This window comes from Fusarium mangiferae, assembly GCF_900044065.1.
Source record: "Fusarium mangiferae strain MRC7560 genome assembly, contig: FMAN_scaffold004, whole genome shotgun sequence".
Taxonomy (NCBI): Eukaryota; Fungi; Ascomycota; class Sordariomycetes; order Hypocreales; family Nectriaceae; genus Fusarium; species Fusarium mangiferae.
This window is the reverse complement of record NW_024573924.1, coordinates 1,970,475-1,986,632: the sequence shown is the minus strand read 5'-3', so window position 1 is coordinate 1,986,632 and position 16,158 is coordinate 1,970,475. Positions and strand designations below refer to the sequence as shown.

The 16,158-nt window shown below is 48.1% G+C and overlaps 5 protein-coding genes and 1 non-coding gene across 6 annotated transcripts; 4 read left to right on the top strand and 2 right to left on the bottom strand.

Annotated features, from left to right (window-relative positions):
* Nucleotides 1-331: 331 nt before the first annotated feature.
* On the top strand, nucleotides 332-8,209 carry FMAN_09203 (putative UVSB PI-3 kinase; the record flags this gene model as incomplete). Its single annotated transcript, XM_041830016.1, has 9 exons — nucleotides 332-941; nucleotides 994-1,631; nucleotides 1,682-1,965; nucleotides 2,011-3,286; nucleotides 3,335-3,574; nucleotides 3,627-4,868; nucleotides 4,919-5,393; nucleotides 5,441-5,921; nucleotides 5,974-8,209. 9 exons carry the CDS (start codon nucleotides 332-334, stop codon nucleotides 8,207-8,209), a joined length of 7,482 nt encoding a protein of 2,493 aa, XP_041680722.1.
* A 678-nt stretch (nucleotides 8,210-8,887) lies between these two features.
* On the top strand, nucleotides 8,888-10,187 carry FMAN_09202 (related to transcriptional regulator atrx homolog; the record flags this gene model as incomplete). Its single annotated transcript, XM_041830015.1, has 6 exons — nucleotides 8,888-8,906; nucleotides 9,002-9,137; nucleotides 9,197-9,298; nucleotides 9,347-9,422; nucleotides 9,472-9,552; nucleotides 9,603-10,187. The coding sequence occupies 6 exons, from the start codon at nucleotides 8,888-8,890 to the stop codon at nucleotides 10,185-10,187; spliced, it is 999 nt and encodes a 332-aa protein (XP_041680721.1).
* Nucleotides 10,188-11,093: 906 nt separating this feature from the next.
* On the top strand, nucleotides 11,094-11,406 carry FMAN_09201 (uncharacterized protein; the record flags this gene model as incomplete). The annotated part of the gene is made up of 2 exons (XM_041830014.1): nucleotides 11,094-11,180; nucleotides 11,263-11,406. 2 exons carry the CDS (start codon nucleotides 11,094-11,096, stop codon nucleotides 11,404-11,406), a joined length of 231 nt encoding a protein of 76 aa, XP_041680720.1.
* Nucleotides 11,407-12,020: 614 nt separating this feature from the next.
* On the top strand, nucleotides 12,021-12,111 carry tRNA. Its single transcript is given in 2 exon segments — nucleotides 12,021-12,056; nucleotides 12,076-12,111. It is a non-coding gene; the product is annotated as a tRNA-Pro (tRNA).
* A 604-nt stretch (nucleotides 12,112-12,715) lies between these two features.
* FMAN_09200 (uncharacterized protein) lies at nucleotides 12,716-13,558 on the bottom strand (the record flags this gene model as incomplete). The annotated part of the gene is made up of 2 exons (XM_041830013.1): nucleotides 12,716-13,099; nucleotides 13,157-13,558. The coding sequence occupies 2 exons, from the start codon at nucleotides 13,556-13,558 to the stop codon at nucleotides 12,716-12,718; spliced, it is 786 nt and encodes a 261-aa protein (XP_041680719.1).
* Nucleotides 13,559-14,055: 497 nt separating this feature from the next.
* Nucleotides 14,056-15,563, bottom strand: FMAN_09199 (putative pantothenate kinase; the record flags this gene model as incomplete). The annotated part of the gene is made up of 3 exons (XM_041830012.1): nucleotides 14,056-14,849; nucleotides 14,901-15,180; nucleotides 15,246-15,563. The coding sequence occupies 3 exons, from the start codon at nucleotides 15,561-15,563 to the stop codon at nucleotides 14,056-14,058; spliced, it is 1,392 nt and encodes a 463-aa protein (XP_041680718.1).
* Nucleotides 15,564-16,158: the final 595 nt, after the last annotated feature.

Genomic DNA, 16,158 nt, shown 5'->3' with positions numbered 1-16,158 from the left:
CAAGAGTAAAATGGGAAGATGATTGTGCGAGATCATATATCGATACCACTATATAAGGTAGCCTCTGCCGTTGTATGCCGACCATCGTAATAAAATGTCGTTTAAAAGGGATCCAAGACCACCAGAAAGCTACCTCCTAGATGGTTCTCATTGATCACGTGATTTCGTGTTGCCCCACCGTGACCAGTCCCGTCGCGTCCTCAACGCTGAAGGTACGGACCTCAGGGATCTAACCTACCTAGTAGGTACTATCTTGACCTCAGGACGCCAACTTTAATCATCATCTTTGAAGCAACAAGATACAGCCGCACCCAACGATGCTGCATTCATCATGGCGGCTAATCTACATTTAAGGGCGGCTGTACCGGATCATGGGCAACCGGGCAGTGGAGTTGTTGCTGGCCCTCCTCCATCAACCTTAGCTGCGCAGCTTGTGGAGAATATTTCAGCATCCACGAAATCCTCCAAATCAGATGAGAACAGTGAACTCAAAGGCTTCTTTGCTATTATCCAACGCGTCAAAGATGATCCGACTCTTCTCAAGACGCCAGAGGACCGAGTTGAGCATAATCATATGCTCATTTACGTTTACTCAAGAGCTGTTCTTGAAGGAATTCGATTAGATGACCCATTCCTTGATCGCACACAAGTACGGACAGAAGGCCTCAAGGCCATCAGTTTTCTCAGGTTCTCTATCAAAGAAACGCCGGCAGTTCTGAAACATAGAGTGGGTGAGCAAGAGTATATGTTCCGTGGGCGGGAGCCATTATGGGTTTGGCTGCTTCCTCAGCTGCTTAGACTTCTTGGCCATTCGCAGTGTCTTGAACTCACAGAAGCAATTGAAGGCTTCCTCCAGTATACAATGCTAGTAATAGCACAAAACTGGACCCTGTGGGATATGGCGCCATCATTCTTATTCCATCTGCGTACCATCACATCTCGTAAGTAGTTAGCTCGACTTGGACAATAAAGGAACTCACAATCAATTGACAGATATCCTTCAACAGCTTCAAGACCCTTTACTAGTTCCATCTGTGGAAGAAAGTTTCAAGTCACTTTCTCTACCTCCTCAAATTGCTCTCAGCCAATTCGTCGACAAGGAGTCGCCCTCCACAAACCAACTTACATATTCTGTTGACCGAATGTCACAAGCGCTGCACCAACTGATCAGTTTTTGCAAAGTTGTGGCCTATCCTCTGACAGCTTCAGATGATGTCTTTGATAACGTTACCTCCTTCTCAGAGACTGTGGTATGGTTGATTGATGTCTTAGGGGACATGCGGGTTATCCAGACCCGGTACGGTAGCAACTTTCCTGCCACTTCGCTTTATGTTCTCCAACTAGCTCAAGAAGTCGAGCGAGCACTACTGAGAAGAAAAGGCATCAGCGCTTCTGTTCACAAGAAGGCCATCACTCTCATGGTATTGCTTTGTGGTGAGATCGCGACAAGCCTCAATCCCATGCCAATGCTAGACATTGATGAGGAAACGCGGCGTACATACTGCATGGCTCTAGCTATAATAACGGCAGCTTCTACTGAAAATACGTCGATTTGTCGGCTAGCGGTTTCCGGCATTGTAGATGAGTCTTCAATGTTTTATACTTCCCTGCCTGAAGGAACAGATCTGTGGGTGGGTTACATCCTCCATAACTCCTCCATCAGCAACTAATTCTCAACAAGAGAGTGATACAGACTTTACGACAGATTAATTTTAATCCCAGGCCAAAGCTGCTCTCCTCAAATCTACATCCACTGAGTTTTGAGGATTCTGCAGTGCAAGAGATCATCGAGGTCTTGGCGCTGAACTACGAGCCTCCTGACACAGGTTCACAAGACCGTCCCAAACGCCGAAAAATAGCAGAGGCAGACTCTAGCCCCATGGCGGTCCTCATGAGACGTTTGGGAGACGTTCTAGGGATTGCGGATGTGGACGATGATTTTCTTGATCTTGAAACGCAAATATTGTTAGTCATTCCTTTAATTTGGTCTTCAAATGCTTACTGAAGTAGGGGAGCCTTTCCAAAGGCTGACATATCACGTCAATGTCTCGTGCTTGATTTGCTATCGCAGATATCTTGCGTGGCGGATGGTGGCAACGAGACAATCAATGATACAAAAGCAGCAGTGACAGAAATAGCCTGCACCATTTGTGAACATAATGCACCTCCAGTTCGATCAAACCTTCATGGAGCAATCGTGCATAAATCCCGAATCGAGGCACTCTTCACCAAACTGATCCGACTCCCCGCTCTTGCTGAATCTCGGCGTCCGAGGGTTGCTGCCATGTTGGCTATTAGGAGACTGATTCTCCATTGTGAGGATACCGAATTACTTAATCTGGAAACATCTGGGATAGGCCAGTGGTGTCTTCAGTCCTTAAACAGCTCTGTGAGGGAGCTACGGATAGCTGCCGGGCGTGTTCTAGCCACCTTCTCTTTGGCTAGGCAAGAGCCCGTTATTTCCAGCATGGTTCTTCCGGCTCGACCAGCAGAAGCCAATGGTGCTGGGAACCCACGAGTGAACCAGGCTAAAGCGCCCTTCGCAGATGGCAATTTCCGGACAAATGTATCAAATGGATCTTCTCCGATGAAAACGCAAGATTTGATCTCGCGTAATAGAAAAAACTCGATTGCTTTCTTGAAATCAATCTCAGATAAGAACCAGCCTAATTTGACTGAAACGTTTATCATGGCATGGGGTCAATTAGGAACAGTGGTCTGGGAACATGAACTCAACTTGGTTCTCATCAAGCTTTTGGAGTACTTGGGAAGCAACAACAATATCGTGTCAGCTTGCGCCTTCAATGAGCTATTGAACCTAGCTGATGCTCGTCGAGTAACCCCACGTAGGCTTTTCGAGCCTTTCTGGCCAAACCTAGCATACATGACTACCAAGGACATGGTCCAACGCCCTCAAATGAGCCGGACAATTGCTGAATTGCTACAAGTGTCTGTTAACGAGTTACTCCTCCTGATTCAAACTCACGCACTGCCGTGGCTTGTGCTTGACAAGCAAAAAGACGTTATCCAAAAGATTGCGGAGGCACGACAGGAGTCCGAGGTTTGGCTACCATTAATCGACCCTGCGAACCTAGCCGCAACCCTGGCCTTGCTCTTGGTACAAGATACAGACGATATCGCTAGTTTCGCAAAATCTCGCCTCGAGGAGTTATCGACACATTTTCAAAGCGAGCCCCTCGTCAATCTGCTTCAGGTGGAACCAGTGCTCACTGTCATAGAGTTACTTAAAGCTGCCGGCGACGCAGATGAAACAAAAAAAGCACCAGTAAGTCAATCCTCAATGCATCCTTGGCATAAGCTTATGCATCTTCAGGTCCGCAAAGCTTTAGACACGATGGCGAAAATGATGATCCCAGCAAACAAAGAAACTCGAGCTAAGAAGTCGGACCACACTGCTCGGTTTATTCATTCACAACTTCTTGGCCTCATGGCATGTCTCTTCGATGTCATCAATGACCAGAGCCTTCCTGACCCGGAGCGTCGGCGCTACATTCGGGCCATGGAGGAAATGATCAGGGTGTCGAGGGGCTATGCAAGCACAGCTAGACCGCAAGTACGTGCCATACGTGTCCAGCCTTGAATCGCAATACTGACTATATTTTTAGATGTCTGCTTGTTTGCTCTCGACACTGGCACAAGATGCGCTGAGAGAAGCAAGTTTCTCCTGTTGGGCATCGATGCTCACACACCTTGAGGAGACAGATGTCGAGGCATTATTAGAAACAACATTTTTCGTCGTCACCCGTTACTGGCCCTTCATGAACGAGTCAACAGCTCTTCTAGCGCAGAAAATGCTCAAGTCTCTCGTGGATGAATTTGACCCCCTCGTTGCGAAGTACATCGTCAAGCTCCCTTCACTCAGACACATCCCAGAGTTGAGGGACATCGAAGAAAAGCTGGATCAGCACAGACCAGCAACGCTCGCTGTTGAAGAGGTTTTGGAAGCCTTCGCCGAGAGAATCTGCCATGAAAACTCTGGTGTTACCCTTCAAGCGTTGACAGAATTGATACCATACCTTCAGGAAAACCAAGCGGCACTTCATACATCTGAGATTAGTCTACAGTCAGATATTGGCGTTGTCACACTTATGCGGTCGCTTCTGGATTGTGCAAGTAAATACAGCGGCTTTCCGGGAGACATAGCGCGCCTATGCACAGAAGCAATGGGCTTGATAGGCTGCCTGGACCCCAGTAAGATCGAGACTGTTAGAGAACAACGATCAATAGTCATATTGAACAATTTTGCGACGAATGAAGAAACTACGGACTTCGTTCTGTTTCTTCTGGAAGAGGCCCTGGTACCAGCATTCTTATCTACGACTGATGTCAAGTTCCAGGGATTCTTGTCTTTTGCTATGCAGGAACTCATGGGTAGGTGCGACATCAAAGCTGCATGTGCCATGGAAAACTCGGGGATGAAAGGTGGAAACGATATCTATCGTAAATGGGTTGCAATGCCGGAAACTGTTCGGGAAGTGGTGGCACCCTTTCTAGCCTCCCGGTATGTCGTTGCTCCAATGCCACACACCGAGATCGAGTATCCGCTCTTTCGTCCTGGCAGACCTTATCCGAGTTGGCTTAGGGTTTACGTTCTGGACCTTCTACGTAAGGGGCAGACGCCATTTGCCGATTTGATATTCGAGCCTCTGGCGCGTGTCATTCGGGTTAAAGATCTCTCTATTGCAGAATTCATCCTTCCCTATATAGTCCTGCATACTCTTTTGGGGTCTCGGACTACACAACAAGAAAGGGACGATATTCTCGGGGAACTTCTTGCTATCCTGAAATATCAGCCTGCTGAGACGGCATCATATCAGGAGAAGGAGGATATGCGGCGATACTGTCATGTAGGTTTCAAAACGCCTTACTCTTGTGACGAGAACTAACTTGTTATTAGCTTGTATTTCGCGCTGTAGACTATGCAATGAGATGGATGCAAACTCGGCGAGCAGCTGGTCGCCTCACTGAAACTGACAGGGAGAGACTAGCTCAAGTGCAGGAGGCTCTCGATCTGATCCCAGCCGAACTCATAGCACAAAGAGCTGTCGATTGTAATGAATACGCACGTGCTCTTTTTCATTTGGAGCAACATGCCCACAAAATGGAACAGAGGAAGAAAGAGCCAGGGGAACGCGCCCGTCTCTTACAAAAGCTTCAGGATATTTATGCCAATGTCGATGAGCCTGATGGCCTTGATGGAATTTCAGCTCATTTACAAGTTCTTGACATCAACCAACAGATTCTGAGTCATCGCAAAGCAGGCAGGTGGACTGCTGTTCAGAACTGGTACGAGATGCAACTCGCTGAGAACCCTGACAACACGGATATCCAGATCGACTTGCTTCATTGCCTGAAGCAGGCTGGTCAGCACGGTAGGTTATTTCATTCTTTTGTCCCGACACGAGCTAATTCTTGACAGAGGGATTGTTGAATCACATCGAGGGTATGCACACAGATGCATCAACGGACAACAAGATCATGCCTTATGCAGTAGAGGCGGCATGGGTTACAGGAAGGTGGGAGAGCCTTACCAAATTTATTCAACGGTTTCGCGGCGACCCTATTGAAGACTTCAACATCTCGATTGCGACTCTTTTCGAAAAGCTGAGGGCCAAAGACAAGCCTAAAGAGCTCATTAAGATAATGAAGGATATAAGAGTCAAAATTTCATCATCGATGAACGCCGCATCCACCTCATCGCTACAGGCCTGTCATGACCTCCTTCTTAAGTCACATGTTCTTACGGATGTGGAAATCATAATAGGAACAAAAGCGGGTGACGAAGTCGCCCGCCAAACGACAGCAGCCCTCCTAGAAAGGAGACTTGAAATTATAGGTGCTTATATGAACGACAAGCAATATCTTCTTGGTATTCGCCGTGCCACCATGGAGTTGACTAGGTAAGATACATCGTACAAGAGCTATCGACGGCCCATATACTTACCAACACAGACCTACATTCACTGACCTAGACATTTCTGGGCTATGGCTCTCGAGTGCACGCCTTGCACGGAAGTCGAACTCGCTTCACCAGTCTTTTAACGCTATCCTTCACGCTTCGAAGCTGGGCGATGATGCGGCTACCATTGAGAATGCTAAGCTTCTTTGGAGAGAAAATCAGCACCGAAAGGCAATACAGGTTCTGCAGGGAGCAATTAAGAGCAACAAGTTCATGACACAAACAGGGACAGCAACCAGCACAAGTTCAAGCAAGTTGAGCCCACAGCAGAAGCTCTTGACAGCTAGGGCGCAGCTGCTACTTGCCAAATGGCTTGATAGCGCCGGGCAGACGCACGCCGGTGCATTGCGTGAAAAGTATCAGCAGCCACCCAAGACCTTCTCGACTTGGGAAAAGGGGCATTATTATCTTGGCCGTCATTACAAGAAGATCCTTGAAGCTGAAAAGCCGCTCAAAGCTGATGACCAGAGCGATAACTACATCACCGGTGAAGTCGCTAGACTCGTCATCGAGAACTATGTCCGTTCACTGAACTCGGGCACCAAATATCTTTACCAGACTCTTCCACGAATTTTGACTCTCTGGCTTGACCTTGGTGCCCAAGTAGACAAAGCACCAGAAGGGAAAGCATCACTTTCTCGCGAGCTTCACCGAAGACGCGTTGAGCAACTCAATCTTTTGCACTCTTTTCTTGACAAATACATCCATAGGCTGCCGGCGTACATCTTTTATACAGCTTTGCCACAGATTGTTGCACGCATCGCCCACCCCAACTCGAACGTTTTTGACCGGCTGACGCACATCATTGCCAAGGTCGTGGAAGCTCATCCTCGCCAAGCCCTTTGGAGCCTTATTGGCATCATGACCACAAGACAAGTGTCGGAACGAAAGGCACGGGGCACTCAGATCCTTCAGACACTCCGGAACATATCGAAGAAAGTTGAGGGCTCTACGACCGATTTCAAACACCTGCTCAGGATGGGAGAGAAATTAGCCGAACAGCTGCTTCTTGCATGCCAAAACGGAGACTTCCGGGGCAACAAGACTGTTCATGCCAGCCTGGGTAAAGATCTTCGATTCAATCATAAATGTACTCCATGTCCGTTGGTCGTGCCTGTCGAGAGCTCTTTGACGGCAACGTTACCGGCTGTATCAGAGTATGTTAAAAAGCACAAGGCATTTTCTAGAGATGTTGTCACGATTGACTCCTTTCTTGATGATGTGCTCGTCCTGAGCTCGCTGGCTAAGCCAAGACGGCTGACAACACGAGGGAGTGATGGGAAAAGCTACATGCTTCTGATCAAACCCAAGGACGACTTGCGAACTGACCAGCGTCTTATGGAATTCAATGGATTGATCAATCGGTCGTTGAAACGAGATGCGGAATCCAGCCGGAGACAGCTTTACATTCGAACGTATGCTGTCACGCCACTCAATGAAGAGTGCGGCATCATTGAATGGGTTCCAGGAATCAAAACTATGCGAGACATTCTCATCAACCTTTATGCTTCCCGGAAGATTTACCCCGACTACACCGTTCTTAAGCAACTCATGGATGAAGCATGTTTATCAGACGGCAAAACCAGGATATTTACTGATGAGGTCCTGGGGAGATTTCCTCCGGTACTTCAGCTCTGGTTCACGCAACAGTTCCCTAGCCCGTCAGCCTGGTTTGCTGCGCGATTGAAATACACACGGTCTTGTGCTGTCATGTCCATGGTAGGCACCATCCTAGGCCTCGGCGATAGACATGGCGAGAACGTAAATTTGGAGGAGGGCAATGGTGGAGTATTTCATGTCGATTTCAATTGTCTCTTTGACAAGGGCCTGACATTTGCCAAACCTGAAAGAGTGCCGTTCCGACTTACCCACAACATGGTGGCTGCGATGGGTATATATGGTTACGAAGGGCCATTTCGCAAGTCTTGCGAGCTGACTCTGGGCATTCTTCGTCAGCAAGAGGAAACTCTGATGACAATTCTAGAGGCGTTCATCTACGATCCAACGTTGGATCTACAAAAAGAAAAACGGGCACATCGGCGAGGAGATGTGGGCGTCAAGCTGCAGCCTCAAAGCGTTGTAGACAGTATCAAACGCAAAGTCAGGGGATTACTTCCGACTGAAAGCATTCCTCTGGGCGTTGAAGGCCAGGTGGAGGAATTGATCAAACAAGCGGTTGACCCAAGAAATTTGGCTGCAATGTATATAGGCTGGTGTCCGTTCCTGTAACCTAGAACAAAGAGAGAAATACGTGAAGCAGCTTGTAACTGGTGAAAAGAGGAAGAAAAGCTTAGAATTAGTTCGCGCCTATAACAATCGACAGTCATTCACAAGATGAGAAAGAAAAATCTCAGGTCATTCTCTATTTGCTACCAAATCCCTTTATTTCATTTCATTTCCTTTCTTTGCCTTTTTTAGCAGCGTTCGTAACTGCCTTATTGGTTGTAACCTTCCACAGGTAAGGTATCGTTTCAGGCGGAAATCCGGGGAGGAAGGAGCCATGTCACCACTCCTGCATACCCGCTGGGGACGCGTTGGTCGCGCGCACCGCACCCTACCATGAGGTACCTGCCTACTTACCTTACCATACTACCGTACATCCCCAACGCTGAGCTGGCAGCACTTCCCACCTTCATTCACTCATCTCACCTTATCACGCTTTTTCTGCTTTGATTTAATTCACAGAGCACCAGAAGCTCGCGTATATAATCTCTCGTCCTATTTCCGAAAAAGAGATTTATTCTTCTTGCATCAGTCTTTCCAACAGCCATTTTCTTTTCCCCACTTCCGTGCCAACGCGCAACAAGCTATCCAAAGCCAAAGCATCGTTTGCATTCTTCATCTCTCTCATTCTACCACCCTATTCGAAACTCGAACTTTTGTACCATACCTTCTACTGCCGCCAAGATGGGTGAATATCGTATCGGTGAGGCCCTTAAATATCCCCATTCCTTATGATCGCGTTACGCTGCAGCCTCTCTGTTGTCTGCTCTGTTGAGCAGTTCGCTCACATTGTATTAGAGTTATCCCCCAACAACCGCGCCACGTGCAAGGACACTGAGTGCAAGAAGAACGGTGACAAAGTCACCAAAGGTACCCTGCGGTTTGGTTCCTATGTCATCATCAAGGAGCATGGAAGCTGGTCATGGAAACATTGGTAAGTATCTGCAGTTCATCAGCCATACTGATAGTAGATCGCTGATACCAAGGTACCAGGGGATGTGTCTCTGGTCAACAGCTAGAGAATGTCCGTGAACTGTGCCAGCAAGGCGATGGCTCCTTCGATTGTGACCTCATCGATGGTTACGATGAGCTTGAGTGAGTTTTGGCATCCTGTTTCTATTCATATTATTCTGACATTGATAGCGGACACCCTGACGTGCAAGAGAAGGTCCGCCGCTGTATTAACCAGGGCTTCATTGACCCTGAAGATTTCAAAGGGGTATGTATAAAGATATTCACCACAGGTTACAGTGATTGACATCGTTCAGGACCCAGAGAAGAACAAGCTTGGTGAGAAGGGTATTCACTTGACTGCAGCACAGAAGAAGAACAAGGCTGCCGCTGAGGCTGTGAGTCCTGAGCGTGAATACACACTGTTGATGATTCTAACACTGTTCAGGCCGCCACAGGCGATGGAGAGAAGGCCAAGCCCAAAGGCAAGCGTGGACGCAAGAAGGCCGCTGATGATGAAGAGGATCAGGACGAGCCGCAGCCCAAGAAAGCTCGAACATCCAAGGCGGATGAGGAGAAGCCCGCTGCTAAGCCGGCCCGTGGCCGCAAAGCCGCCGAGGTCAAGGATGAGAGTGAGGATGAGAATGCTATATCTGCTCCTGCTCCTGCTCCTGCCAAGGGAGGACACAGAACTTCGGCTCAGAAGCCAAAGGATGAATCTGATGCTGAGGAGAAACCGGTTCCTGTCAAAAAGGGACGAAAGGCAACCCCTAAGAAGGTCAAGAACGAAAGCGATGATGAAGTGCCCGCTCGTGCTCCTGCCCCTGCCAAGAGAGGACGCAGAACTTCAGCTCAGAAGCCAAAGGACGAATCTGATGCTGAGGAGAAACCTGCTTCTGTCAAACGGGGACGAAAGGCTGCTACCAAGAAGGCGGCTACTCCTGAGGAGGAAGACGTTGCGGCTGAGGAAGAGGAACAAGAGAAGGCCGCGCCGAGGACCAGAGCTCGCCGCGGGCGTTCCAGCAAAGCTTGATTGACGCTTTCATTTCCGACACCGGGTACAGCATGAGTACCTAAACTGTGTAGATTGCACAGAAGCTTGTGATGTTTTCATTTGCCGTCATTGTTGAGATTTTGGGATCGGGTCACTGAAGGATGGGTAACACTTTGTTGAAAAGTCTTTGCGATTACCAGTGGGTAAGGATCATTTCGTGGAATTAAATGATTTAGCTATGCATACACGATGACCAGGGCAAGCAATGATTGAGTCGTTCTATCAGTGAGGGTCCGTGACGTGTGCGGCTCTGACAAAGATGTGGTCCTAATGCCCAAGTAGATTCTGTTAAACCAATCATGGACCTTGAACTCAACAGAATCAGTGGCTGAAGTCAGCAGACATGTATAAGCTACCAGTAGTGCATTTAGTAGATTGCAACTCCGCCAACTTCATATTCACATCCAACTAAAATGGCGACTGTGGATGGGCCATGATGCTGCCCAGGTGCCAGGCTTCTTTGACCAAGATCCACAATGGTAACAGTTGACTGTGTGGGCTGTCCAGCGGATGGATAGTCTCATGCAGGTCCCATCAAGGAGCATTTGCTCAGCTGCCGTCAGAATAAGACATGGGCTGGCTAGGCTGGCTTGTGTTTGTTCCCCACACACAGCGTGTTGCAGCTGCGGAGAGCGAGGGGCATAGGGGCATAAAAGTATCCATTGCATCCATCGGGATGACGTTACTCGGAATGACGTCGTCGATGCATCACACATCACGATGCTGAATCACTGTCGACTACAGCGGGGTCCCAGCACGATGGGATATAAATAAAGTTCTCTGCACTCAACAGAGATTCGGCTTCTTCATCCTCAAGCATCAACAACAGTCAACCTCCAAGACACCTCAAACACTCCAAACACTCCATCACAAAGACATATCACAATGCCTCGCAACGGAGACGGTTCTTCTGACAATGGCCCTTTTGAGGCTGCCGACCACGACATCGCCCACGGCGTTGGCAAGCCCGACGTAAGTTCGTTCATTCATCCATCCAAGTCATCACATCTTTGACTTTGTTTGTTTGTTTGGCTGACTAACCTCCTCACTCCAGTCTGACCGCGTCGACCGCGCTGACAAGACCGCCGACCTCCCCGAGGGCAAGGACGAGCATGGCCAGGGTCTCCAGGACGCACCTGCCAGCGGAGGCCAGAGCCAGGGCATCAAGCAGGGCAAGGACGTTGGACAGGGCAACTAGAAGCAAAGATCTTGACATCTGAGAGGGAATGAGAGAACAGAGGATGAAAGATACCTACCTAACCTAATGACTGCATGGGAAAGTGAGTCAAGAATGACCACAACGCATTGAATATTAAAAAAAAATGAACCACAACCAGTGTGTCCGAGTTCCATGCTATTGATGCTGTGATTGACGTGGGCAGATACGAGAACTGGCTAAGTCTGTAAGTCGTCCCCCCGCGCAATGGTGCTCTCCAGATACAAACTAAGGCTGGTCTAGGATGAAAGCTCATGACCAAAGGTCAGTGTGGTCAATTGGTAGCAATGCGGGCCTTGCAAGGTCTTCGCGAGTGTGAACAAACTTGACAATTACACATCAACAACTCCAATGGGTCGATCGTCCAAGTTTTTGTCGCCAGCCAGGGCCGTTCGGGATCATAGCAATGCTCTCGGCCAATTGAGTTTCAGGCGTACTCCCAGAAAAGCCTAACCCAACATTGATCTGCAAGACATCGAGATCTGAGAGATACTTAGCGGGGAACTTTGTTTCGACCACAGTCACACCATATATTCTACAAAAACAGACCAGCCTGCAACAACAAATCACGAGTGGATCTTCAGATTCACATCATCGGTCTGGTGGTCTAGTGGTATGATTCTCGCTTAGGGAAAACCCTACAGCAAAGCTTGCGAGAGGTCCCGGGTTCAATCCCCGGCCAGACCCTTAACTTTTGGTGTTTTGTCCCTGGTGGATTTTGCTTTTATGTAGTAGCCATGTGCGTCGTTGTTGCTGCTGATACAATGGCCGTCTTCTTTTCGATACAGTAGTTCTTGAGAACAAGGCACAGTGTTTTGGGCTTTGTATTCAAGTCTCTGCTTATGCTTTGATATCAGTCAACCAACCTTAACCAAATCATAACCTTGTGCAGCCCTCTTTTGAAGACTATTAATGCTTCAGGTGCAGGTTACATGTGGGATACTAACCTACCTTACCTATTTTGAATCTGTCGTGTGATAGATTGCCTATAAAATGGTGGTGAAGGTGACCGTTCGTTCCCTTTACGGATTAGAGTGGCTGCTCACTGTGTGATTCGTTGAGCTTAAATCAGCCTTATTTCATAATCCCAGTGCAGGGAAACGATGCCGTGTGGTAGACTACGGGAATAAAGGGATATATCAGATAATCCAAGAGAAGGTTTTGTGCATTGACTTCCATATAGCCCAAACTCAGTCTACCTCTTGTCCTCACGACACAAGTAACAACAGTCCATAATAGTCACCACCTCACCGTCTTGATTCATGACCACTCCTCATTACTATCAGTCTCCTCAGTGGGATCGTCGCGTTAACGTGTATCTCTTTTTTCTTTTACTCCCATCCCCCTTGTTCTTCTCTTTCTTCTTGTCTTCTTTGTTGTTGTTTCTCGTGTATCTCTTCGACATGCCATGTGTTGAGGATGAGGTCTTACTGTTGCCAACGAGTTCAGGCATGAGTCGTATCCAATCTTGAATTCTTCTCTCGGCATCATTCTTGTATCGCTGCTCTTTCGCGCTATAGTAGAGCATATCCTCGACCGACGAGACCTCCTGTTTGCCATACAAGACGCGCTGTTCTCTCATATAACTGTGGTAGGTGTTGGGTTGATAGTGAGCATCGAAAGGGCCAGGCGGTCTTTGTCCTCCCCCGTGGCTATGTGAGTGTGTACCGTCAGGCTATATACACGATCAGTAAGTGCTCTCAAGGTATCGAATACTTAACTTTTAACTTACATCACCGGCATTATCCTGGGGTTTGCAGAAATATCCAACTGGCTGCGCGTTGAGCCTCGGAGCTGGCTGGCAATCACAGTCGCAGGTACAACATGGGCCGCTTGGATCACAATTCCAATCAGACAATGATCTCGAGCTTGTAGTCTCCCAATAGATATCAGGTCGGTTCAAAGTACGGCGAGTTCTGAATGCTTGTTCTGAGTAGTTTTCGTAAAACTGGTTTTGTGTTGTGCTAATAAGATATGGCATTCTGACCCAACCGTCGATGTCTGCAACTCCCTGGGCCATGTTGAGACGGATGGTGTCTTCAGTACCGTAGAGCATGTAGCGGAAGAGATAGAGCGAGAAAAGGAAGCTAACGTAATAAAAGCATTTACAGAAATGATTTAAATTTGACATCATGCTCTAAGTACATATCCTCTATACTTCTAGCACAATATTACGAACAAGCACATATGCTGTACAATGATAAACATCCTTCTTAGATCAAAGAGCCTTGCCAAAACCCCTTGTTGGCATAAAATCACATAACAAGCACTACGGTAGACTGCCAGAAACTTGCTGCGCTTGGTGTAGCTACCCTTATGTGTTTCAATAAAGCTTCCTGATCTCTAAACAAAGAAGCAAAATGCTTATCCGTCGCTGATACTTTCTGTACAACAATGCCCCATGCCCTCAAGTGAAAGGAAAACGATAGCCAGCCCGAATATGTACCAAACGCCTGAGATACTGCGCCGTAAAATGCTGCATGTGGAAGGTGATACAACGATATTTGTTTGTTGCTTGACAAGTCGACCTAACGCAACTTCAAGTCAACTTACAGTAGTTTGAAGCCTTTTAGTGTTTGCTTGATTGGAAATTCCCGACATGGTTTGACTCCCTGGTGCGCTCGTTGAAATTTATGATGTACTGGAGTTGGGTGCCCCTTCGCGGAGATTTCTCCGTAACTCAGCAAGGTCATCCATGCCCTCAAGACTTCCTTTGCGGCCCCAGTTCTTGGGCTTCCTTTTGAGGAATGCGCCAACTGCTCCGAGATAACCCTCATGACGGAGGAAGTAAGCCTGCTTCTCCCCCTTACTCCAGAACTTGATGGCATAGCTTAGTGTGTTAATGGTCTGACGATGGCCTCTGATGAAAGAACCACCGAAATAAATATTGGATAGATTGTGAATTTGGGACTGCAGGTAGGCGATCTGTCCAATATTGTTTGAGATGGCGTAAAGTAGAGATCGCGAAACGTCTGCGCTGTTGAAGGATGCGTCTTCCGGCGTAGCAGATCTGCCATCTTCGGCTGCAGATTCAGCCTCTCTCTTCATACGAAAGACTTTACCAAAGGACGAAGCAATTGTTGTGCTCTTGAGTCCTATCTTGCCATAGTCTGTTCCATAGATGTCGCCAACTAGCATATCGACGTTGGCGTTGTCACCGTGAGCGGCTTGTTCAAGCATCTCGTCAAAAGTTCGCGCGCCGGTGAGCAGAGACAAAAGACCCCAGAGAGTACCACCACCAAGCGATGTACCTCCGACTCGCTGATATGATCGCGGCCCAGTAACTTTCAGGAACGAGACACCTGAGCCGATATTTACAAGCAGATAAGGATATATATTATCCTGCGGCACGACGAAGTGCATGGGATCTGTTTCGGAGTAGGTAAAGACCTCACGTGGAATCTCGGTTATAAAGAAGTCGAGTCCTGGAAAGTTTGTCAGCTAAAACGTCCTTGATAGCGAACAGAACCGCTCACCAATGATGAGACATTCCATCTCATCCTCCTGTGACACATCCACTTCGAGTGCGGCTCGAATTTTGTCATAATACTTGTACGCGCCACCACCAGTCGCCATTACGCATAACTCTCCCGGTTGTGAGCCATTGACAAGTTGGTTATCACGCAGATGCCGCATGAACTCCACACAGTCATCAATGCGATCTGTTTCGAAGCTTTGAAAGTTCAGTCGGCCGCCGGGATCCGTAGAATCAACTTCGCGAGAGAAGTAAACCAGCTTTATAAGCGATCCGCCAATCTGCAATGACACTCACCGCGTCAGCCATCGCTTCCCTTCTTGTGACTCAGAACGGATATACGTACGTCAATCGCAATATGGCTCACAATCGCAGTGTGGTATGGCAACCGGATGTCGCTCGTTTCGGGGTGTGTCGGGCTCGTTCGGCCGTTATGAGATGTAGCACCGCCCGCGCTTGCGCCAGAGGTAGAGGCTGGCGTCGCCGTATCGGGGTCGACGATGAAAGCGCCTTTGACATTAATTCTGACACTGCCAGGGCGGATAATGGTGCTGTCTATTTCATCGGTCGACGTCATGGTGCGGCGGCGCTTCTGGTCCAAAGGATGCGCCGGGGCTTGGAGTTCTTGCGCAATCGCATCTTCGTGTTCCGAAGCGGGAGTCATTGTGTGGTTATGTCTCTCGGGCCACGCTCGATTGACTTTCGAGAGGATGGAGGGGGTTGATTAGGCAGTGGAGATGGTTCGAGTTGAAGCGCTGGGTAGCAGATTGACAATACCCACGAAGAGTTATTGCATAGCCTGGTTTATGATGAAATATAGGGGACGGCAGCGGACTTGAACGTATATTTGAAATATGAAATGGGGAGAACAAAAGGAGGTCAGAGCTACCTTAACATATAAGAAATCGCTATGGAGGGGCTCTAATAATCGGATGGGGAGACTTGGATATTACAATGGGGTTGAGCCTTTATCGATAGCGGTCGTTCATCATTCTAGTTCTTCAAAAGCCGGTGGGCCGAGGCTCCGGATTGCCTGGGGAAAGCTCCCCAGAAAATACGGATACAGGGTGTCAAAATGTACGTATTCGCTCAACAAAGATACATGCGAAATTGGCTCCTTTCCTCCGATTTCTGGCCAATTGTACTCTGTTGAGAAGATCTACAACTGTAGGACATCGCATTGGCCTCTTATGCGCATTCTTATTCGGAGATTTTCTTTTCTGCTTACGGTGAGACGCAATGCAAGTGTTCTTATGCCC